The sequence below is a fragment of the Ornithorhynchus anatinus genome, chromosome 7, assembly GCF_004115215.2.
Source record: "Ornithorhynchus anatinus isolate Pmale09 chromosome 7, mOrnAna1.pri.v4, whole genome shotgun sequence".
NCBI classification, from domain to species: Eukaryota; Metazoa; Chordata; class Mammalia; order Monotremata; family Ornithorhynchidae; genus Ornithorhynchus; species Ornithorhynchus anatinus.
The window spans coordinates 69,509,410-69,533,584 of NC_041734.1; the positions used below are offsets into that span (position 1 = coordinate 69,509,410).

Consider the following 24,175-nt stretch of genomic DNA (forward strand, 5'->3'; position numbering starts at 1 on the left):
CGTCCCTTAGTTACCTCAACTGTAAAATTGGGGTTCCATGCCTAATCCCCCTCCTACTTAGACTGTGAGGCCTGTGTGGGACAGGGAATGTGTCCAACCTGATTAACGTGTATTTACCCCCGTGCTTAGAACAGTGCTTGGCACGCAATAATCACTTAATATAATAATAATTACAACCACAAGCAGCACTTTTTCAGAAGGAAAATTGTCTAAGGTTTAGTGCCAACTCCCTCAAACAAACCTAGTCACCTCTCTTCACCCAGATCTCTCTTGTTAGAGCTCCTAATTGGTTCCAGGAAAATAGTGTTAAGCAAAAAAGAATGTTAACCGAGTACACTTTCCCAAAAATGAAAGATGCAATAATGAGCTTCCCAAATCCCAAAAGACCGAAACAATATAAATGCATTTTAAAAGTGATAAAATGAGTTAGATGAGCAAATAATGCAAATATGTACTGATAAGAAAAGAATTCGAGTGCTATCTTTCCCATCCTACTCAGAGAAACGGCCCTCTGTACTAGTGATTTTTCATTATCCATATTAAAAAGATGTGTCATTATCTAAAACTAAGTCACAACAAATAAGACGACCTCGATGACACTCCGCAAATCAGGATAACTATAGAACCAGCAACGAGGCTTAGTGGAGAGACCATGGGTCTGGGAGGCAGAAGGACCTGGGTTCTAATCCTGCCTCTGCCACCTGTCTGCTGTGTGACCTTGGGCAAGTCACTTCACTTCCCTGCCCCTGTTACCTCATCTATAAAATGGGGATTGAGACTGTGAGCCCCACATGGGACAGGGAGTATGTCCAACCTGATTAACTTGTATCTACCCTAGCGCTTAGAACAGAGCTTAGCACGTAGTAAGCACTTAACAAGTACCATAATAATTATTATTAGCACTACCCTACAAAGATTTGCCTAACCTGCTCTTGAAACCAAAGAGGCTCCCAATTCATTTATTAAGCAAATCTAAACTCCAGGAAAGATTACTTACTGTAAGCAGGTAATTGTTCTCTTTTTCTATTACAGTAACGATTCTGGACGCTTTATTAAATAACTTTACAAGGTTTTCATATCCTCTTTAGAGTGACGACAGTCAAGAACACCACGCTCAAGTCGTCCCTCTTCTCCACACCCCCACAATACCCGGCACTGAACAAATCTGAAAACCGAGCGAACGGTTACCTTAATCCTAATAAATCATCTGAAAAAGCCATACAGATAACTCATCCCCACTCCGTTGTCATAAATTATTATCCTGTGATTTGTATTCAGTATCCGAATTTCTCCACGAGGAACCGACTCTATTGTATTGTATGCTCCCGAGCGCTTAGTTTAGAGCTCTGTACAACGAAAGCACTCAATAAATACTGCTGACTGAGGAAGGCTTTCAACATTATTTATGAATCCCGTATTTGCACAGTAGCAGGAATAAGCACAATTTTGTATACAGAAGCAGCATGGACTAGTGAATAAAGCATGGGCCTGCGAGTCGGGAGGACCTGGGTTCTAATCCCAGCTCCGCCACTTGTCTGCTGTGTGATCTTGGGTCAATCACTTCACTTCTCTGTACCTCAGTTAAGTCACCTGTAAAATGGGGATTAAGCCTGTGAGACCCATGTGGGACATGAACTATGTTCAACCTTGTATCTACCCCAGTGCCTAGTACAGTGCCTGGCACAGTGCTTAGAACAGTGCCCAATGCTTAGAACAGTGCTTTGTACATAGTAAGTGCTTAACAAATGTCATTATTAATATTATTGACAGATATCATAAATGTCCCTTAAGTCTAGCCATAGTGGCATTCTTTTCTAAAAATGGAAAGGAATCTTTTATGTTTAAACTAGGTAGGTGCCCAGATAAGTGTGGAATAAATGGACATTATTCATGATTATAACAGTAATGCCTACATGTAATATTTAATCTTTAATACAAACCAGTAAGCCAAAGTAAACTCCAGCTCTAAATCTTTTCTGCTTATGTCCCAATTTTTCTATTTGACTTATCCAGATGTTTTCTTGAGGGGAAGACCAGTGAAAAATTTTTATTTCTCATTTTTCCAAGTGGAAAATTGAAGGAAATCCTCAAATTTTAATGCATCACTGTAAAAGTGTCTATGCTCACCAATGTCTGCAAAATGGGCAGACATGGATGAAATTGTAAATGCTGGAGAAAGAGGTTGGATGTGGAATTAGTAAATGTAAATTTGGTGGTCAAAGAGAATTCTGACAGCCTGTTGTTTTTGAAAACTCTTAAAAAGGTTGTATCGAGATGCCTCTGTTCCCAGATTCTCACAGTCATTAGCCGGCTGTGGAGGGAAAAGCAAATTAAGAGGTGAGCTGAAGCAATTTTCTGGATAATTATGGCAAAAGCACCACCAGATACTGAGGAGAAAAGAAGAAATGTTTGAGACCCAAATTCTGTACATTGCTCTCCCCATGGATTAATCATTAGATAATTGCTCAATTTGCCACTTCATTCTATCTGTGTAGACATGACCTTTTTGCTGAGTTCTAGTGTTAAGGGTTTGGCTTTGTTTTACATCCATAATCAGTTTGAAAAATGGTAAAAATAAAATTACAAAAAACAATTTCCCCAGGAAGTGAAACCCTGCATTAAAAGGCTTTGCTCTTCACAAGACAAAACTCTATTCCGTGTCCGCAAGATATATCCTTCTTTGTACTTTTACAATTTCTTCGGCAATAACTGGTATATGCCCCCAAATACTGACCACAGGCATTATTTCTGAAAGTCACGTGAAATGCCTGATTATCATTCCTGTCTCACAACATAGTACTTTGCTGTTCACCAAATGTCCTGCATTGGTAATTTATTTGCCTTCTAACAACAATTAACCTCTTCTAAAAATATATACTGAAACCCTGCTTTTGAAAAGGCTTTACACTTCATGATTTCTGGCCCGTATTTTGGAAATCTGCTTTTTTAATAATAAACCAATTTTAGATGTCCAATTTTTCAATAAAGCTGAAAAATTTAAATACAAAACTATGACTAATGATAGGGTTTAAGGATGGGTTAGGGAAGCACTGTGGCTTAATGGATAAAGCCCGGGCCGGGGGACCAGAGGACTTGGGTTTTAATCCTGGCTTCATCACTTGCCTGCTGTGGGACCTTGGGCAAGTCACTTAACATCTCTATGCCTCAGTTTCCTCAACTGCAAAGTGGGGATTCAATACCTGTTTTCCTTCCTATTTTGGCGGTGAGCCCCAGGTGGGACGGGGACTGCATCTGGCCTGATTAATTTGAATCTATCCCTGGATTGTACATTGGTTCAGTTCAGTTTTGTTCAGTGTTAGAACTTAGAATACTTAGAACACCTACATAGTAAGCACTTAAATACCATTAAAAAAAGATTCATGGGCACTCTATATGTAAGGAAAACAAACACTGAACAATCTTCCATTGAGCAAAATCATCTTAAATATAACAGATAACCCTTTTATAATAGTAATGATGATATGTGTTAAGTGCTTAGTATTTGCTAGGCACTGTACTAAGCGCTGGAGTGCATACAAGCAAATTGAGTTGGACACAGTCCCTGTCCCACGTGGGGCTCACAGTCTCATCCCCACTTTATAGATGAGGTAACTGAGGCCCAGAGAAGTGATGTGACTTGCCCAAGATCACACAGCTGACAAGTAGCAGAGGAGGGATTAGAACCCATGACCTTCTGACTCCCAGGCCCATGCTCTATCCGCTCTGCCATAGGATCAAAAAAAAAAAAAAAAGAACCAAAACCCCATCCACACAATTGCTTCTCACATGCAATTTTTCTAAAACACTTCTTGAGAAAAACAGGATATTGTTATCTCCATTCAGGTCAAAGCTCCATTTATTTCAGTATCCTGTCTCTCTGATCTACCCCCAGATGCTCTAAACGAAGGGGAAAAAGGGCCCGTACTACAACCGGCCAAATGTGCAATCCTGAATTATTTATCTGAGTCGGCCAGAGTGTTTTAAGTATCATTACTGATGGAGAAAGTACTTTTAGCCTAGCTAAGGGACAAAGACCATCACCCTCGACTGACCTTATAATGGAAGTCACTTCCTTGAGCAGAACTCCAATTCAGTTTTAACACCGAAAGGAATCAGTCACCTGGAGAGTGGCTTTCCACAGCCCAGCCAAATCAATCAATGGCACTTATTGAGCACTTACTGTGTGCAGAGCACTCTACTAAATACAACAGAGTTGGCAGGCTTATTCCCTGTCCACGATCTTACAGTGTAAAGGGGGAGATGGACGGTAATATGAATAATTTATAATACATAATTTAAAGATATGCACATCGGCGCTGTGGGGTTGAGGGTGGGGCATATATCAAACGCCTAAAGGTCACAAGTCCAAGCACACAGATGACGCAGGAGGGAAGTGGGAGTCGGGGAAAAGACGGCTTAATCGGGAAGGCCTCTTGGAGGAGATGTGGCCTTAATAATGCTCTGAAGGAGGGGAGAAGGATGGTCAGGCATTCATGGAGGGGGAGGGAGTTCCGGGCCAGCGAGAGGACATGGGAAAGGGGTCGACGGTGAGAAGGACGAGATCAGGGCACAGTTTGTTAGCTGGAGCTGGGCGAGCAGAGTGTGCAAGCTGGGCTGGAGTAAAAGATCGGTGAGGGGAGATAGGAGAGGGTGAACTGTTCAGCAGCTATAAATAATAATGATGGTATTTGTTAAGCGCTTACTAGGTGCCAAGCACCGTTCTAAGCGCTGGGGGATACAAGGTCATCAGGTTGTCCCACGTGGGGCTCACAGTCTTAATCCCCATTTTACAGACGAGGGAGCTGAGGCCCTGAGAAATGAAGTGACTCGTCCAAAGTCACACAGCTGACAAGTGGCGGAGCCGGGATTAGAACCCATGACCTCCGACTCCCAAGCCAGGGCTCTTTCCATTGAACTACGCTGCCAACCCAGCAGCTGTAATGATCCAGATTCAGCTTTTCTGGGTTGGTTCTGGGTATTGCAAGAGGTTCTGCGGACGGTCACAAAATCATCGCGGACTTTTGGACTCATCAGGGTGTGCGAATGCAGGCAGGAACCAGATATTCTACAGAAAAATTTATCTCCAGAGAACACACTCTCTTTGAGTCAGCAAGATTGGGGCAGCAGCAGGACAGGTGACAGTATTTCCCTGGGTTAGGAGTAGGGGCGGGGTTCAGAGCAGGGGGTGATCTGAAAGCAAAGAGGGTGCTGTCCTCCCTTTCTTTGCTATTTTTGCTGTCCTCCCTTTTTTCCCCCCTCAAACTCTCCTTTCATTCATTTATTCATTCATTTATTGAGAGCTTACTGTATGCAAAGCACTGTACCAAGCGCTTGGGAGAGTACACTACACCACCAGACACATTCCTGACCACAATGAGCTCACAGTCTAGAGGGGGAGACAGACATTAAAACAAATAAATAAATAAATACATTACAGACCTATGCAGATATCCTGCTTTCTTTCCACGAGAGCAGTGCGGAGAATTTTAGAGTCATGGGAAGGCCTTAAATTTTTTTTTAAAAAGCCCCTTCTCTGAGGGTTTTCCCAGATTTCCTGAAGCACCAGCGGTAAAGAACTAAAACAGGCCACCAGCTATCATCTATCATCTCTGCTCCTGTTCTAAAGTTGATGGTAGATGACCTATTTTCATTTCCTACTAAATCTCCTTGGTTGTACCTATCTGCTCTTCCCACCAGTAACTCTGAAACTGCCATCCAAGACTGCCTGTCTCAATCAATCAATCAACCCTATTTATTGAGTGCTTACTAGGGGCAGAGCAAGCAGCGTGGCTTAGTGGATAGAGCCCGGGCCTGGGAGGCAGAAGGACCTGGGTTCTAATCCCAGCCCCGCCACTTGTCTGCTGTGTGACCTCGGCAAGTCGCTTTACTTCTCTGGGCCTCAATTACCTCATCTGCAAAATGGGGATTAAGAGTGTGAGCCCATGAGGAAGAGGGACTTTGTCCAACCTGATTGACTTGTATTTTTACCCCAGCTCTTAGAACAGTGCTTGGCACGTAGTAAGCGCTTAACAAGTACCATAATGGTTATTATCATCATTACTAAGCACTTGGGTTCCTCAACAAACAAAAAATATTTATTTTTGATTGACATTTCTTGTGCTCTTCCTCTGGGCAGAGCAATACCCCGAGTGCCCGGGAGAAAGCAAAAGAGTGAATCCCTGACTCCAAGAGGCTTTCAATCTACTGAAGGAATCAGACGCTAAAATAAATTACAGGGAGGAGGAAGCATCAGAGTTTAAAGATTTGTACACCTTTGCCAGAAGGAGGTTAGGTGAGTATCCAAGTGCTTAGGTGAAGCCAAAGTGTTGAAGTGGCAGAGGGGGAAAATAGGATGAGGAGAAAAGATGAATCAGGGAAGGCCTCTTTGACAACAACATGGCCTAGTAGACAGACCGCGGGCCCGGGAGTTAGAAGGTCATGGGATCTGACCCCAACTCCTCCACCTGTCTGCTGTGTGACCTTGGACAAGTCACTTAACTTCTCTGGGCCTCAGTTACATCATCTGTAAAATGGGGATTTTACATGTGGGGAAAATGCCCCACATGGGACAGGGACAGTGTTCAACCCCATTTGCTCGTATCCACCCCAGCGCTTAGAGCAGTGGTTGGCACATAGTAAGTGCTCAACAAATATCATCATCATCCTCATGAAGAGATGTCCTGGAGGTAGGAGGAGAAGCGGGACTACGGAGGAGAAAGGTTTGGGTTAGTGAGGAACATCTGGGAGTCATTCACAGAGAGATGGTGGTTGACAACGTGGGAACAGATGAAGCTCTCAAAGAACTGAGCCTCGAGGGACCCCACGGTTAGGGGGTGGGAAGGAGATGAAAAGCCAGCGAAAGAGTGGCCTGAGAGGGAGGATGATAAGATTCCCTTACCAGAAGCAGGAAGATGGACTAAGTGACCTTGGGCAGGTCACTTAACTTCTCTGTGCCTCAGTGGTGTGTTTGGGAAGGAAAAGATGAAGAACAGGAACAGAGAAAGATTTAAGGAACTTAAAAAAAAAAATACCCCTACGACATATAATCACAAACACATAATGTAGAAAGTCAACTTAATCTTTAAGGACAATCAACACAGGGCAGGGATTGTATCTGTTGCCGATTTGTCCATTCCAAGCGTTTAGTACAGTGCTCTGCAAATAGTAAGCGCTCAATAAATACTATTCAATGAATGAACGAACACAGTAGGTTTCTTCAAGAGTTATTTGGTGCCTTTGTTGGAAACTGAATCCTGGACTGAGGATCGATGATGATGATGATCGTTGCGTATCCGTCAAGTGCTTACTGTGTACCGAGACCTGTGCTAAGTGCTGGGGTGGATACGCGATCATCAGATCGGACAGACCCTCGTCCTGATCTGAGCAGGTGATGATGATGACGGTATTTGTTAAGCGCTTACTATGTGCCAAGCACCGTTCTAAGCGCTGGAGTAGATACAAGGTGATCAGGTTGTCCCACGTGGGGCTCACAGTCTTCATCCCCATTTTACAGATGAGGTGACTGAGGCACAGAGAAGTGAAGCGACTTGCCCAAAGTCATACAGCTGATAGATGTGCCAGCACCATCTGTCCGTTACCACTGGTCAGAAAATTCATCATGTGAACCGCCCAGGATGGACGACATGGAGCGCCTGACCGAGATTCAAAGAAGCAACACCGAGATGGTGAAAGGGTTGGAAAATGGGACCTGCAAAGAAAGATGATCACTTCTAGACTGGAAGCTCATCGGGGGCAGGGAACCTATCTACCAACTCTGTTCTTTTATGCCCTCCCAACCGCTTAGCAGCGTGGCTCAGTGGAAAGAGCCCGGGCTTGGGAGTCAGAAGTCATGGGTTCGAATCCCGACTCTGCCCCTTGTCAGCTCGGTGACTCCCTTGTCAGCTCTGTGACTGTGGGCAAGTCACTTCTCTGTGCCTCAGTTCCCTCATCTGTAAAATGGGGGTGAAGACTGTGAGCCTCACGTGGGACAACCTCATTCGCCTGTATCTATCCCAGCACGTAGAACAATGCTCTGCACGTAGTAAGCGCTTAACAAATACCAACGTTATTATTATTACTTTGCACAGAGTAATCATATTTATTGAGCGCTTCCTGCGTGCAGAGCATAGTACTGAGTGCTTGGGAGAGTACGATATAACAATAAACAGACACGTTCCCTGCCCACAACGAGCTTACAGTCTACACGGAAATGTAACAAAGTAGGCCCTAGTGAGATATGAACTTACAAGACCAGTGCTCTTCTCACCCCTGAGTTACAGGGCCACTTGTATCATCGATAGAGGTAAATAAATGCCATTGTTGATTACCGGGTTCTTCGGCCTGAAGAAGGCTGAGGGGGAGACATAGAGATTTTCAAGTTTAAAGAAGGAATATTAATCAGTAGATAGTGATAGTAGATCAGTAGAAGAGAAGCAGCATGGCTCAGTGGAAAGAGCACGGGCTTGGGAGTCCGAGGTCATGGGTTCGAAACCCGTCTCTGCCACTTGTCAGCTGTGTGACCGTGGGCAAGTCACTTCACTTCTCTGCGCCTCAGTAACCTCATCTGTAAAATGGGGATTAAGACTGTGAGCCTCACGTGGGACAACCTCATTACCCTGTATCGACCCCAGCGCTTAGAACAGTGCTCTGCACATAGTAAACGCTTAACAAATACCAACATTATTATATTGGCCGGCACATCTCCACGGTAAAAATAGGTATTTCTGATTAAGTAGGAGGATTTCCTGACTTTTAGGTTGGTTTAAAACACTAGAATGGATTGTCAGGGAGGGATGTCGCGTAACCTTCTTTGATGAGCTTTAATAGCGGGACTGGGCCAATGTCACGGCAACTCCAGCTAATTGATAACGACTACTATTATCACGGTCTCTGTGAAGGGCTTACCATGTGTCAAGCCCTGTTCTAAGTGCTGGGCTGGATCCAAGTTAATCCGCGGGAGCGATGAATTACAGCCATTAGGTGGGGGAAAAGGTAAAGGCATGATTTTGCCACATGACCCTGACGAACGGTAGGGATCTGATCACCCATCGACCCGTGAATTAAGGTTCAAGTCGGGCTCATCTGTCTGCAGAGTTTTTGGTGTGACCTACCACCCAAGGTCTTCTCCTCCCTATAATTCTAGTTTCCGGCCCCATGACTCACTCTTCATTGATTCTATCATTTCCTTTTATGTCCTCACGTAGCCAAAGGGCTTTGGGTTTTGCATCCATTCATTCAATCGGATTTATTGAGTCCCTACTGTGTGCAGAGCACTGTACTAAGTGCTTGGGAAAGTACAACACAACAATACACAGTGACATTCCCCGCCCACCACGAGTTTACAGTCTAAGGTTGGGGGAGAGAGACTTCGATACAAATAAAATAAAACGAGAGCTGTGTACGTAAGCGCCGCGGGGCTGGGAAGGGGGAAGAGCAAAGGGAGCGAGTCCGGAGAAGGGAGTGGGAGATGAGGAAAAGTGGGGCTCAGTCTGGGAAGGCCTCTTGGAGGAGATGGGCTTGAAGGGGGGGAAGAGTCACTGTCTGTCGGATTTGAGGAGGAAGGGCGTTCCAGGCCAGAGGCGGGACGTGGGCCAGGGGTCGGAGGCGAGACGGGAGAGTTGGAGGCACGCTAAGAAGGTTAGCACCAGAGAAGCGAAGCGTGCGGTTAGGGTTGCGGAGGGGGAGAAGCGAGGTGAGTTTTAACATCATCTGAATAATAATGTTGGTATTTGTTAAGCGCTTACTATGTGCCGAGCACTGTTCTAAGCGCTGGGGTAGACACAGGGGAATCAGGTTGTCCCACGTGAGGCTCACAGTCTTCATCCCCATTTTACAGATGAGGGAACTGAGGCACAGAGCAGTGAAGTGACTTGCCCACAGTCACACAGCTGACAAGTGGCAGAGCCGGGATTGCACTGTACTAAGCGCTGGGATAGATGCAAGCAAGATGGATTAGACACTGTTGTATTGTACTCTCCCAAGCGCCCAGTACAGTGCTCTGCACACAGTAAGCGCTCAATAAATACGAATGAATGAATCTATTGCAGCACTCAGTACAGTGCCTAGCACACAGTAAGCACTTAAATACCGTAAAACAAAACATTAGTTTGGCTTTTTCCAGGCTTTCTTACGTTCCTGAAAGGAAGCAGCTTGGCTTAGTGGAAAGAGCTTGGGTGTCACAGGTTCTAATCCTGGCTCTGCCACTTATCAGCCGTGTGACTTTGGGCAAGTCACTTCACTTCTCTGTGCCTCATTTCTCTCATCTGTAAAATGGAGATGAAGACTGTAAGTCCCACGGTGGGACAACCTGACGACCTTGTATCTCCCCCAGCGCTTAAAACAGTGCCTGGCACATAGTAAGCACTTAAATACCATTATTATTAATAATAATAAAGATCGTGCCGGAGAAGCTGGTACCTGGGGGAGAAATGCATCAATCCATATAGAATTCGATCCTTTACAATATTTTCACAGCGCGGAACTTATTCAAACCAAGAAACTCCCTTCCTCCTACACTTGCTGAATTAGTACGGTGCTTGGCGCATAGTAAGCGCTTAACAAATACCATCATTAATATTATTAGTAAGCCACGTGGCTTAGTGGCAAGAGATCGGATTTGGGAGTCGGAGGTCGTGGGTTCTAATCCCGACTCCGCCACTTATCAGCTGCGTGGCTGTGGGCAAGTCACTTCACTTCTCGGGGCCTCAGTTCCCTCATCTGTAAAATGGGGATGAAGACTGTGAGCTTCACGGGGGACAACCTGATGACCCCATATCTACCCCGGCGCTTAGAACAGGGCTCGGCACATAGTAAGCGCTTAACAGATACCATAATTATTATTAGCCCGGCTCTACCGCTTGTCAGCTGTGTGACCTTGGGCCAGTCACTTCACTGGGCCTCAGTTAGCTCTTCTGTAAGATGGGGATGGAGACCGTGAGCCCCACGTGGGACCGCCCGATCACCCCGTCTCTACTCCAGCGCTTAGAACAGTGCTCGGTACATAGTAAGCGCTTAGCAGATAGCAACATGATTAGTAGGGAGGTTTTACTGCAGTGGGAGTTTCCTGTCTCTTCCCGTCATTCATTCATTCATTCATTCATTCAGTAGTATATATTGAGCGCTGACTCTGTGCAGAGCACTGCAATAAGCGCTTGGAAGGGACAATTCGGCCACAGAGAGAGACCCTCCCTAACCCCACGACGGGCTCACGGTCCGCTCTGGCCTGGGCCCGCCATCGGGGCAGAGAGGGTCTCACTCTGTGGCCGAATTGTCCCTTCCAAGCGCTCAGTACACAGTGCTGTGCACAGAGTAAGCGCTCCATCAGGACGATTGAATGAATATTCCAGCGGACATAAAGATGAAAGAGTTTCAACGGGAAAAGGCGGGTGGGATCGATGGGATGGAGGAGGGGAGACCCGGGCCCATCCTCAACAACTTTCCCCTCGCTTCCCTGGGAAGTTTCCCCCTTTTCCCGGCCGAAAGCCTTGGCTGCGGACCCCCGGGACCCCCCCCCCCCCCCCCACTTACTCGGGGTTCATGACGTCACGGGCTGCAGGACTGCCCGGGATCCCCCTTCTTCTTCTTCTTCCTCCTCCTCCTCTTCCTCCTCCTCCTCCTCCTCCTCCTTCCCCGGGCCGACGAGGGAAGCCGCCCGCCCACCGGAGTCCGCCTGCCAAACTAAAAGTCCCCCTCCCCCGCTTCCCCCCCCCACCTCCGGAGCCCGCCTGCCAAACTAATAGTCCCCTCCTCCCTCCCCCTTCCCGAGACGGGCTGTCAAACTAAAAGTCCCCCCCGCCCCCTGCCGAACCCGCTTGTCAAAGTAAAAGCTCCTTTCCCTCCCCCCCACCAGTCCTGAGATATCAAAGTAAAAGTCTCCTTTCCCTCCCGCACCAGTCCTGGGATATCAAAGTAAAAGCCCCCTCCTCTTCCCGAGCCCGCTTATCAAAGTAAAAGTCTCCTTTCCCACCCAACCCGACACCCTCCCCAACAGACATGGGATATCAAAGTAAAAGCCCCTTCCTCTTCCCGAACCCGCTTGTCAAAGTAAAAGTCTCCTTTCCCACCCAACCTTTCAAAATAAAAGCCCCCTCCTCTTCCCGAGCCCGCTTGTTAAAGTAAAAGTCTCCTTTCCCACCCAACCCGACACCTCCCCTCCCACAGACGTGGGATATCAAAGTAAAAGCCCTATCCTCTTCCCGAGCCCGCTTGTCATAGTAAAAGTCTCCTTTCCCACCAAATCTTACACCCCTCCCCCAAGTCGTGAGATATCAAAATAAAAGCCTCCCCAGAGCTCGCTAGTCAAAGTAAAAGTCTCCCCCGCTCACCCCCCCCAAACCCGGCCCCCTCCCGAGCCCTGGGCGATCAAAGTAAAAGTCCCCCCGCGCCCCCTCCTGAGTCCGCCTATCAAAGTAAAAGTCTCCCCGACACACACACACACACACACACACACACACACACTCTCCATCCCCTCCCAAGCCCCCCCAACTCGGCCCCCTCCGGCACCCGGCTGCCATTCATTCATTCATTCTTCCGTCGTATTTATTGAGCGCTTACTCTGTGCAAAGCGCTGTACTAAGCGCTTGGGAGAGTCCAACAGAACAATAAACAGGCACATTCCCTGCCCACAATGAGCTCACCGTCTGGGGGGAGGGAGAGACATTACTATAAATCAATAAATGACAGATAGGGACATAAGTGCCGTGGGGCGGGGAGGGGGGAAGAACAAAGGGAATCGAGTCAGGGAGACGCAGAGGGGACGGGAGATGAGGAAAGGGGGGCTCAGTGTGGGAAAGCCTACACTACACGAGGAGCAGCGAGGCTCAGTGGAAAGTGCAAGGGATTGGGAGTCAGAGGTCGTGGGTTCGAATTCCGCCTCTGCCACTTGTCAGCTGGGTGACTCTGGGCAAGTCACTTCGCTTCTCTGGGCCTCAGTGACCTCAGCTGGAAAATGGGGATGAAGACTGGGAGCCTCACGGGGGACAACCTCATTTCCCTGTGTCTACCCCAGTGCTTAGAACAGTGCTCTGCACAGAGTAAGCACTTAATAAACACCAACATTATTATTATTATTAAGGCCTCTTGGAGGAGGTGGGCCTTCGGTAGGGCTTTGAAGGGAGGGGGGGACGAGTCATTGCCTGTAAAAGCCCCCTCCAGAGCAAAAGCTTGAGGCCTATTTAGCGTGGCTCAGTGGAAAGAGCCCGGGCTTGGGAGTCAGAGGTCGTGGGTTTGAATCCCGACTCTGCCACTTGTCAGCTGGGTGACATTATTATTATTATTAAGGCCTCTTGGAGGAGGTGGGTCTTCAGTAGGGCTTTGAAGGGAGGGGGGACGAGTCATTGCCTGTAAAAGCCCCTCCAGAGCAAAGGCTTGAGGCCTATTTATTGGGTTTATTCAACCTCACTACCGGGGGAGCGAACCAGCTTCCTCCCTAATTCAGAGGATAAAGTTTAAAGCCGATTATGTCGCTCTTCGAGCGGGGGGAAGAAACTGACTTGGGGCAGAACCTGTGACTTTGGCCAGACACTGAGTTTTGTCGCAGCGAGGAGAGCCCGGGGCCTGTTCTTGTCTGTCCGTCTCCCCCGATTAATAATAATAATAATAATGTTGGTATTTGTTAAGCGCTTACTATGTGCCGAGCACTGTTCTAAGCGCTGGGGTAGATACAGGGGAATCAGGTTGTCTCACGTGGGGCTCACAGTCTTCATCCCCCTTTTACAGATGAGGTCACTGAGGCACTGAGAAGTTAAGTGACTTGCCCAAAGTCACACAGCTGACAAGTGGCTGAGCCGGGATTCGAACCCATGACCTCTGACTCCAAAGCCCTTGCTCTTTCCACTGAGTCCCGCTGCTTGCTCGTGAGCCCGTCAAAGGGCAGGGACTGTCTCTCTCTGCTACCGATTTGTCCATTCCAAGCGCTTAGTCCAGTGCTCTGCACATAGTAAGCGCTCCATAAATACTATTGAATGAATGAGCGAGGCAGAAGGTCACGGCTTACAAGCTCAGCTGGGCCCCGCGTCTGCTGTGTGACCGCAGGCCGGTCACTTCACTTCTCTGGGCCTCGGCCACCCTGTCTGTAAAATGATAATAATGTTACCGATTTGTCCATTCCAAGCGCTTAGTACAGTGCTCTGCACTTAGTAAGGGACAACCTGATTCCCCTGTGTCTACCGCAGCGCTTAGAACAGTGCTCGGCACATAGTAAGCGCTTAACAAATACCAACATTATTATTATTATTAAGCGCTCAATAAATACGATTGAATGAATGAGAAGCAGCGTGGCTCAGTGGAAAGAGCCTGGTTTGGGGAGTCTGAGGTCGTGGGTTCTAATCCCGGCTCCGCCACTTGTCTACCGCGTGACCTTGGGCAAGTCACTTCACTTCTCTGGGCCTCAGTGACCTCTTCTGTAAAAATGGGGATTAAAAAATGGAAGCCCCAGGTGGGACAATCTGACAATAATGTTGGTGTTTGTTAAGCGCTTACTATGTGCAGAGCACTGTATCTCCCCCAGTGCTTAGAACAGTGCTCTGTACATAGTAAGTGCTTAACAAATACCAACATTATTATTATTAATGGCATTCGTTAAGCGCTTGACTATGTGCCAAGCACTGTAATAATAATAATAGCAATGTTGGTATTTGTTAAGCGCTCACTATGTGCAAAGCACTGTTCTAAGCACTGGGATAGATACAAGGTGACCAGGTCGTCCCTCATGGGGCTCACAGTCCTCATGCCCATTTTCCAGCTGAGGTCACTGAGGCCCTGAAAAGTGAAGTGACTCGCCCAAAGCCACCCAGCTGACAAGTGGCGGACGTGGGATTCGAACCCATGACCTCTGACTCCCAAGTCCGGGCTCTTTCCACGGAGCCAGGCTGCTCAGCGCTGTGGCGGATAGAAGAAGCAAGTGGGGCCGGACCCGGTGCCCGTCCCGGATCACCCTCTCCATCCCCATTTTACAGAGGACGGAACTGAGGCCCAGAGAACAATAATAATAATGTTGGTATCTGTTAAGCGCTTACTCTGCGCAGAGCACTGTTCTAAGCGCTGCGGGGGGGGGGGGATACAGGGTCATCAGGTGGTGCCACGTGAGGCTCAAACTTAATCCCCATTTGACAGACGAGGGAACTGAGGCCCAGAGAAGCGACTTGCCCGCAGTCCCCCAGCTGACAAGCGGCAGAGGGGGGATTCGAACCCAGGATCTCTGCCTCCCAAGCCGGGGCCCTTTGCGCTGAGCCGCGCTGCTTCTCCCAAGAGAAGCGAAGCGAGTCGCCCCAGGTCACACAGTAGACAAGTGACGGAGGGGGGATTAGAACTCACGACCTCTGACTCCCGGGCCCGAGCTCTTACCACCACGCCGGGAGACTGAAACTGGGAAATCCAAACAGGGCTGGGAGAGCGTCTCATTCACTAGCCATGTATATCAGCGCTTAGGTCTAGTGCCCCGTACACGCAAAGCCTTCTAAATATAAACTGCTCTCAGTAAGTAGCAACTATTAGATAGGCATAGCCAAGACTCTTTCATTATCACCACCAAAATCAGGGGAGAGCGCGAACACAGTCCCCCACTACCACAAATTATGCAGTCGAGTTTCCCGCATTTGGGGAAATCGCAGGGGTCAGCACAGCCCGAGTGCAATGGCGGAGCCTCACCCTGGGAAAACCACCTACGTGATCATGGTGTCTCCCCTGCCAGGTAAGTATGACTTCTGACCGCCCCGGCCCGCCGGGCCACGCCACGCACACCACTCTTAGCTCACGGCCACCACCCACCCGCCCGCCACCTCCCTCGGTTCCCCAACGCCCCGCCTTGGAGCTGTGCAGACGCCACGCGAGGCGTCCAAATGACAGCCACGTCGGCTGGATTCCGCCCAAAAAAAGGCAAAAAGCTCCGAGGGAGCCTAGTCCCGAGCGACCTCCCGGCAGGCACGGCGCCCCTCCCTCATCTGCATAGACCGTCCTCCCGTTGGCCTCGCTCCCTCCGCGGGCCTCACTACGTCCCCGGCCTTTCATTCCTTCCAGCCTACTTAGTGAGCGCTCGCTATAATAATGATCGGGGTATGATTGGGTGAGGATGGACACGGACGGCAGGGCGGAACGGAAGCAAGACCGCGTCATCGAGATTAATAATAATCGTGTTAATAATGTTGGTATTCGTTGAGCGCTCACTAGGTGCAGGGCACCGTTCCCCGCGCTGGGGTAGATACGGGCTCGTCAGGTTAATAATAATGTTGGTATTTGTTAAGCGCTTACTATGTGCCGAGCACTGTTCTAAGCACTGGGGTAAACACAGGGGAATCAGGTTGTCCCACACGGGGCTCACAGTCTTAATCCCCATTTTACAGATGAGGGAACTGAGGCCCAGAGACCTTAAGTGACTTGCCCACAGTTAAAAGAATCAAGGAGATATACACCTCATTAGCAAAAGAAATAGGATCATAAGCAATATATACCGACAAGCACAGTGCTCAGGGGAGGGAGAGCAGAGGGAAAGGGGGGCTCTGCCTTCCTCTGTGTTGGCTTTCCACGATTTCCGAGGCCTGCTCGGAGCCCTTCGTTCATTCATTTATTCAATCGTAAAATATTATTAATTTTATTTTCTTCATTCTCTAAAAATGAACATTTCTGATGACAGTGAACGGACTGAACGGATCAGTCTCGTAGTGCGGTGATTACGCTGGATCACAATTGAGTGAACTCAGGTACGTAGAAAGTTCCACAAGTTTTGGCAGAGAAAATAATTTTCATTTCCAACCTAACTATAATGAAATGGAAATCCATAAAGGTCCCCATCCTTTAATGGGCATATTCCACAGTCCAAAAAAGGAGGGAGAAAAAGTATTTTTCCCCCATTCTACAGATAAGATATAACTGAAGCACAGAGAAGTTGTCACTTGCAAAGCATTTTAAAAAGCTCAACCCCAGGGCTACAGACCTAACTTTACCAAATTCCTTCCCACCCAACCACCCATTCCATCTTTTTCACCTCACTGTATCCATAGTTTATGGCCACGCAACAGCACTCTGAACTGTAAGCCTTGTAACTTTGTACATTTTCGTAAACCATACTTTGCCTGCCATAATTATCCATCAAATTCATTCAATAGTATTAATTGAGTGCTTACTATGTGCAGACTAAGCACTTAGAATGGACAATTCAGCAACAGATAGAGACAATCCCTGCCCAATGAGGGGGTCACAGACTTAACAACCTTGGATCCCAACACCTAAGTACAAAATTAGAATACAAAGTTCAAGTAGCTACCAAAGGATCCCCATTCTATGCCTGACAAAACCAGATTTTAATCAACAATATTTATTAAATGCGTATTGTGTACCCAGCACTGTCCTAAAAGCTCAGGAGAGCGTAACAGGATCAGCAGACATCACGACATGATTTCTGCCCTCTGTGTTTTTACGATCTAGGAGGGGAGGCACACAAAATAATACATAACTGTAGGAAGGGCGGAAGAAGCAGAGTTTAAAGTTATGTACAAAAGTGTAATAATAATAATAATGAGATATTTGTTAAGCACTTACTATGGGACAAGGACTGTTCTAAGCATTGGGGTAGATACAAGTCACAGGTTGGACGCAGTCCCTGTCCCACATGACGCTCACAGTCTTAATCCTAATTTTACAGAGGAGGTAACTGAGGCACAGAGAAGAGAAGTGATCTGCCCAGGGTCACGCAGCAGACAAGTGGAGGAGGTGGGATTAGAACCCAGGTCCTTCTCCCAGGCCCATAATAATGATAATGATGGTATTTGTTAAGCACTTAACTATGTGCCAGGCACTGTATCCACTAGGCCGTGCTCTATGAGGGGACCAACGGGGGTGAACATCCAAATGCTTAGGCTATGCGGAACAGAGGGGTGGTGTTGGGGGATGAGGGTAAATAGAGGGAAATAAATTACAGACTAGGAAGCGAGAGAGTAAAAAGAGATTTTCATAAATTTTATAGGATGAGCGGGTGTGGGTGCTTATGTCAAAAAAGTGCCAAATCAATCAGTGATATTTGCTGAATGTTGCTGTGTGCAGATCACTAAACTAAGAGCTGGAGAATACAATAGAGTTGGTAGACATGATCCCAGTCCAAAAAAAGTTTAAGAGGTAGTCAGACATTAAAAATAATTACGGGTAGGAGAAATAGCAGAGTCTAAGGATATGTACATAAGTTCTGTGGAGTTGAGAGTGGGGAGAACATCAAGGTTTAGGGATACAGATCTACCCGTGTAGGTGACGTGAAAGGGAAGGGAGGGCCATTAGGAAGGACAAAGAAGGGCTTGATAATAATGTTGATATTTGTTAAGCTCTTACTATGTGCAGAGCACTGTTCTAAGCGCTGGGGTAGATACAGGGTAATCAGGTTATCCCACGTGAGGCTCACAGTTAATCCCCATTTTCCAGATGAGGTAACTGAGGCACAGAGAAGTTAAGTGACTTGCCCACAGTCACACAGCTGACAAGTGGCAGAGCCGGGATTCAAACTCATGACCTCTGACTCCGAAGCCCAGGCTCTTTCCCACTGAGCCACACTACTTCCCATAAATAATGATGGTATTTGAGCACTTACTATGTTCTAGGCACTGTACTAAGTGCTGGAGTGGAGACAAATCGAGTTTGACAGAGTCCTTGTTCCATTTGAGGCTCACAGTCTCAATCCCCCTTTTACAGATGAGGTAATTGAGGCCCAGAGAAGTAAAGTGACTTGCCCAAGGTCACACAGCTGCCAAGTGGCAGAGTAGGGATTAGAACCCAGTGATCTTCTGACTCCTAGGCCCATGTTCTATCCACTACACCGTGCCACTTCTCAGTCCTGGAAGACTTCTTGGAGGAGATGTTACTCAAATAAGGCTTTGAAGATGGGGAGAATGGTGGTCTGTAGGAGGGAGGGAGTCACTGAGGGCAATAGGAAGGTTTTCACCTTAGGAGATTAAAAAATAATTGGGGGTCTCCTGAAGGAGGTGTGATTTCAGATGAGGTGGGCAGGAAGCAAGATGAATAGACTTGGTGAGCAGACTATTTTAAGAGGAATAAAGAATGTGAGCTGGGATGGAGAGGGAAAAGAGTTGGGAAAAATTGGGAGAGAGCTGACCAAGTGCCTTAAAGCCAATGGTCAGGAGTTTCTCCCTGGTTGGTTCATTCATTCAGTCGTATTTATTGAGTGCTTACAGTGTTCAAACTACTGTTCTAAGTGGTTGGGAGAGTTCAATATACCTTTTGTTGATAGGGATGGGCAACCCCTGGAGGTATTTGAAGAGCTGGGGAGATGTGTGCAGAATGATCATCTAGAAAAATAATCCAGGCCCCAGGGGTTTAATTGCTAAGGGGTAGTCGGAGATGACTGTACAGTACAAGGCAAGAGTTTTATGATGCAGTGATTGATCTATTTCTCTATAAATATTTCCACAATAGCATTTTGAGTTGTTTTTAAAACACAGCCTCCTCTGGGAGAAAACAAATTAGGGGGAAGAGTAAATGTGCGTTCTTGTAGCATATATGTGTGTATGTGTGTGTGTGTGTGTGTGTGTAAATATCTGCACATAGCAAGCACTCACTAAATACCACTGATTGATTGATCTGTGATTTAATTTATTTATATTAATGTCTGTCTTCCCCTCTTAACTGTAAACTCACTGTGGGCTAGGGATGGGTGTACTGACTCTGTTATATTGTACTCTCCCAAGCACTTAATAGAGTTCTCTGCACAAGGTAAGCACTCAGTATTTATGATTGATTGATTATTTTCTAACTACAAATAGCATATAGACCCAATCTTGTCATCAGGAATGGCTCCTAAAATCAGGAGTCACTTGTGCCCTTAATCCTCTCCCGTGAAACTCTTCCCAGAAATTAGTGAACATTTTAAAATAGGAAAACAAACAAATTAAAAAAAGGAAAATTGGGCCCTGCATATATACTCCTTCTAAGACCCTTAAAGTATAATCAAGACCTTCTGAAAGCTGAAAGAGACTATTATGGCTTTATTAACACAAAAGTTATGTGAATATAATTCTAAAATACAACTAGCTACATTCGACCACAACATATTCATTCATTCATTCAATAGTATTTATTGAGCGCTTACTATGTGCAGAGCACTGTACTAAGAGCTTGGGATGAACAAGTCGGCAACAGATAGAGACAGTCCCTGCCCTTTGACGGGCTTACGGTCTAATCGGGGGAGACGGGCAGACGAGAACAATGGCAATAAATAGAGTCGAGGGGAAGAACATCTCGTAAAAACCGATGGCAACTAAATAGAATCGAGGCGATGTACAATTCATTAACAAAATAAATAGGGTAACGAAAATATATACAGTTGAGCGGAGGAGTACAGTGCCGTGGGGATGGGAAGGGAGAGGTGGAGGAGCAGAGGGAAAGGGGGAAAAAGAGGGTTAAGCTGTGGAGAGGTGAAGGGGGGATGGCAGAGGGAGTAGAGGGAGAAGAGGAGCTCAGTCTGGGAAGGCCTCTTGGAGGAGGTGAGTTTTAAGTAGGGTTTCGAAGAGGGGAAGAGAATCAGTTTGGCGGAGGTGAGGAGGGAGGGCGTTCCGGGACCGCGGGAGGACGTGACCCAGGGGTCGACGGCGGGATAGGCGAGACCGAGGGACGGCGAGGAGGTGGGCGGCGGAGGAGCGGAGCGTGCGGGGTGGGCGGTAGAAAGAGAGAAGGGAGGAGAGGTAGGAAGGGGCAAGGTGATGGAGAGCCTTGAAGCCTAGAGTGAGGAGTTTTTGTTTGGAGCGGAGGTTGATAGGCAACCACTGGCAACATATGCCTACTCTGGTCTCTGGTCTACTCCCTTTCCGGCCCCAGTGCACTACTTGTGTATATATGTATCTATTTATTATTATATTTATTTTATTAAAGAGGTGTCTACATCTATAATTCAATTTATTTATTTTGATGCTCTTGATGCCTGTCTACTTGTTTTGATTTGTTGCTGTCTTCCCCCTTCAAGACTGTGAGCCAGTGGTTGGGTAAGGATTGTCTCTATCTGTTGGCCGAATTGTACTTTCCAAGCACTTAGTACAGTGTTCTGCGCATAGAAAGTACTCATTAAATACGATTGAATAAATGAATGAATGAATATGCATACTTACCATATTTCCAGTGCTTAAAACAGTGCTTGGCACATTGTAAGCACTTAACAAATACCATCATTGTTAATAATAATACCACACAATACTTAAAGTTTCCATTCATGCATACTCTTATTATGTAGTTGAAAACAGGGTGAGCAAGGACAGGGAATTAACTAGCCATATATTTGTATTCCATCTACATCTATCTATTTATTTATTCTATCTATTCAATATTTTATCTATTTAGAGAAGCAGAGTGGCTTAGTGGAAAGAGTACAGGCTTGGGAGTCAGAGATCATGGGTTCTAATCCCTGCTCTGCCTCTTGTCAGCTGTGTGATTCCGGGCAAGTCACTTCACTTCTCTGGGCCTCAGTTCCCTCATCTGTAAAATGGGGATCAAGACTGTGAGCCCCATGTGGGACAACCTGATTTTCTTGCATTCCCCCCAGCGCTTAGAACAGTGCTCGACACATAATAATAATAATGTTTGTCTTTGTTAAGTGCTTACTGTATGCCGAGCACTGTTCTAAGAGCTGAACAAATACCAATATTATCATCTACAACCAGAACCATGAAAATCGCTCTCTCTGGAGGACGGGAGTTGAAGAGGAGGGGATGGGGTCAGGAATTAGGGGAAGCCCTTTATTTTTACAACTAGTTTAGTTTGGAGTCTTTGTTATATTTATTTATATTGATGCTACTGATGCCTGTTAACTTGTTTTGATGTCCGTTTCCCCCATCCTAGACTGTGAGTCCGTTGTGGGCAGGGATTGTCTCTCTGTTACTGCATTGCAATTTCCAAGTCCTTAGTCGGGCTCAGTGGAAAGAGCAGAGGCTGGGGAGTCAGAAGTTATGGGTTCAAATCCCTGCTCCGCCGCTTGTCATCTGTGTGACTTTGGGCAGGTCACTTCACTTATCTGTGCCTCAGTTACCTCATCTGGAAAATGGGCATTAAGACTGTGAGCCCCATGTGGGACCACCTGTCGACCTTGTAACCTCCCCTGCGCTCAGAACAGTCTTTGGCACGTAGTAAGTGCTTAACACATGCCATCATTATTATTGTAGTAGTAGTAGTACAGTGCTTTGCATACAGTAAGCACTCAGTAAACACGATTGAATAAATGAATGAACGAAGGGCTCCGAGCAGGCCTCGGAAATCGTGGAAAGCCAACACAGAGGAAGGCAGAGCCCCCCTTTCCCTCTGCTCTCCCTCCCCTGAGCACTGTGCTCGTCGGTATATATTGCTTATGATCCTATTTCTTTTGCTAATGAGGTGTATATCTCCTTGATTCTTTTAACTGTGGGCAAGTCACTTAAGGTCTCTGGGCCTCAGGGACCTCATCTGTAAAATGGGGATGAAGACTGAGCCTCACGTGGGCCAACCTGACGAGCCCGTATCTACCCCAGCGCGGGGAACGGTGCCCTGCACCTAGTGAGCGCTCAACGAATACCAACATTATTAACACGATTATTATTAATCTCGATGACGCGGTCTTGCTTCCGTTCCGCCCTGCCGTCCGTGTCCATCCTCACCCAATCATACCCCGATCATTATTATAGCGAGCGCTCACTAAGTAGGCTGGAAGGAATGAAAGGCCGGGGACGTAGTGAGGCCCGCGGAGGGAGCGAGGCCAACGGGAGGACGGTCTATGCAGATGAGGGAGGGGCGCCGTGCCTGCCGGGAGGTCGCTCGGGACTAGGCTCCCTCGGAGCTTTTTGCCTTTTTTTGGGCGGAATCCAGCCGACGTGGCTGTCATTTGGACGCCTCGCGTGGCGTCTGCACAGCTCCAAGGCGGGGCGTTGGGGAACCGAGGGAGGTGGCGGGCGGGTGGGTGGTGGCCGTGAGCTAAGAGTGGTGTGCGTGGCGTGGCCCGGCGGGCCGGGGCGGTCAGAAGTCATACTTACCTGGCAGGGGAGACACCATGATCACGTAGGTGGTTTTCCCAGGGTGAGGCTCCGCCATTGCACTTGGGCTGTGCTGACCCCTGCGATTTCCCCAAATGCGGGAAACTCGACTGCATAATTTGTGGTAGTGGGGGACTGCGTTCGCGCTCTCCCCTGATTTTGGTGGTGAAATGAAAGAGTCTTGGCTATGCCTGTCTAATGGTTGCTACTTAGTGAGAGCAATTTATATTTAGAAGGCTTTGCGTGTACGGGGCACTAGACTAAGCGCTGATATACATGGCTAGTGAATGAGACACCCTCCCAGACCTGTTTGGGTTTCCCGGTCTGTTTCTTGGCGTGGTGGTAAGAGCTCGGGCCCGGGAGTCAGAGGTCGTGGGTTCTAATCCCCACTCCGTCACTTGTCTACTGTGTGACCTTGGGCGAGTCGCTTCGCTTCTCTTGGGAGAAGCAGCGCGGCTCAGCGGAATGGGCCCCGGCTTGGGAGGCAGAGATCCTGGGTTCGAATCCCCCCTCTGCCGCTTGTCAGCTGGGGGACTGCGGGCAAGTCGCTTCTCTGGGCCTCAGTTCCCTCGTCTGTCAAATGGGGATTAAGTGTGAGCCTCACGTGGCACCACCTGATGACCCTGTATCCCCCCCCCCGCAGCGCTTAGAACAGTGCTCTGCGCAGAGTAAGCGCTTAACAGATACCAACATTATTATTATTGTTCTCTGGGCCTCAGTTCCGTCCTCTGTAAAATGGGGATGGAGAGGGTGATCCGGGACGGGCACCGGGTCCGGCCCCACTTGCTTCTTCTATCCGCCACAGCGCTGAGCAGCCTGGCTCCGTGGAAAGAGCCCGGACTTGGGAGTCAGAGGTCATGGGTTCGAATCCCACGTCCGCCACTTGTCAGCTGGGTGGCTTTGGGCGAGTCACTTCACTTTTCAGGGCCTCAGTGACCTCAGCTGGAAAATGGGCATGAGGACTGTGAGCCCCATGAGGGACGACCTGGTCACCTTGTATCTATCCCAGCGCTTAGAACAGTGCTCGGCACATAGTGAGCGCTTAACAAATGCCAACATTATTATTAAGAGCCCCGGCTTGGGAGTCAGAAGTCATGGGTTCTAATCCCGACTCCGCCCCTTCTCAGTTTTGTGGGGGGAGGATAGAAGATGATCAGGTGAGGGTCACAGTCTTCATAATAATAATAATAATA

General features: G+C 47.6%; 1 protein-coding gene and 2 non-coding genes across 6 annotated transcripts in view; 1 reads left to right on the top strand and 2 right to left on the bottom strand.

Annotated features, from left to right (window-relative positions):
• Window positions 1-11,631, bottom strand: part of KCTD20 (potassium channel tetramerization domain containing 20) — a 45,855-nt gene extending 34,224 nt beyond the window's left edge. For 3 of the 4 annotated variants that reach the window (XR_003760950.2, XR_005660185.1, XM_029069214.2), the window contains exon 1: window positions 11,527-11,631. Coding sequence is in view for 1 of the 4 variants with exons in the window: in XM_029069214.2 (XP_028925047.1) it covers window positions 11,527-11,537 (11 nt within the window). In the remaining 3 variants the exon portion in view is untranslated. The remainder of the gene's footprint in view (window positions 1-11,526) is intronic. The other variant, XM_029069216.2, reaches the window with a different exon arrangement.
• Window positions 11,632-15,532: 3,901 nt separating this feature from the next.
• On the bottom strand, window positions 15,533-15,696 carry LOC114813363. Its single transcript, XR_003761085.1, has one exon. It is a non-coding gene; the product is annotated as a U1 spliceosomal RNA (small nuclear RNA).
• Window positions 15,697-22,974: 7,278 nt separating this feature from the next.
• On the top strand, window positions 22,975-23,138 carry LOC114813649. The gene has a single exon (XR_003761366.1). It is a non-coding gene; the product is annotated as a U1 spliceosomal RNA (small nuclear RNA).
• Window positions 23,139-24,175: the final 1,037 nt, after the last annotated feature.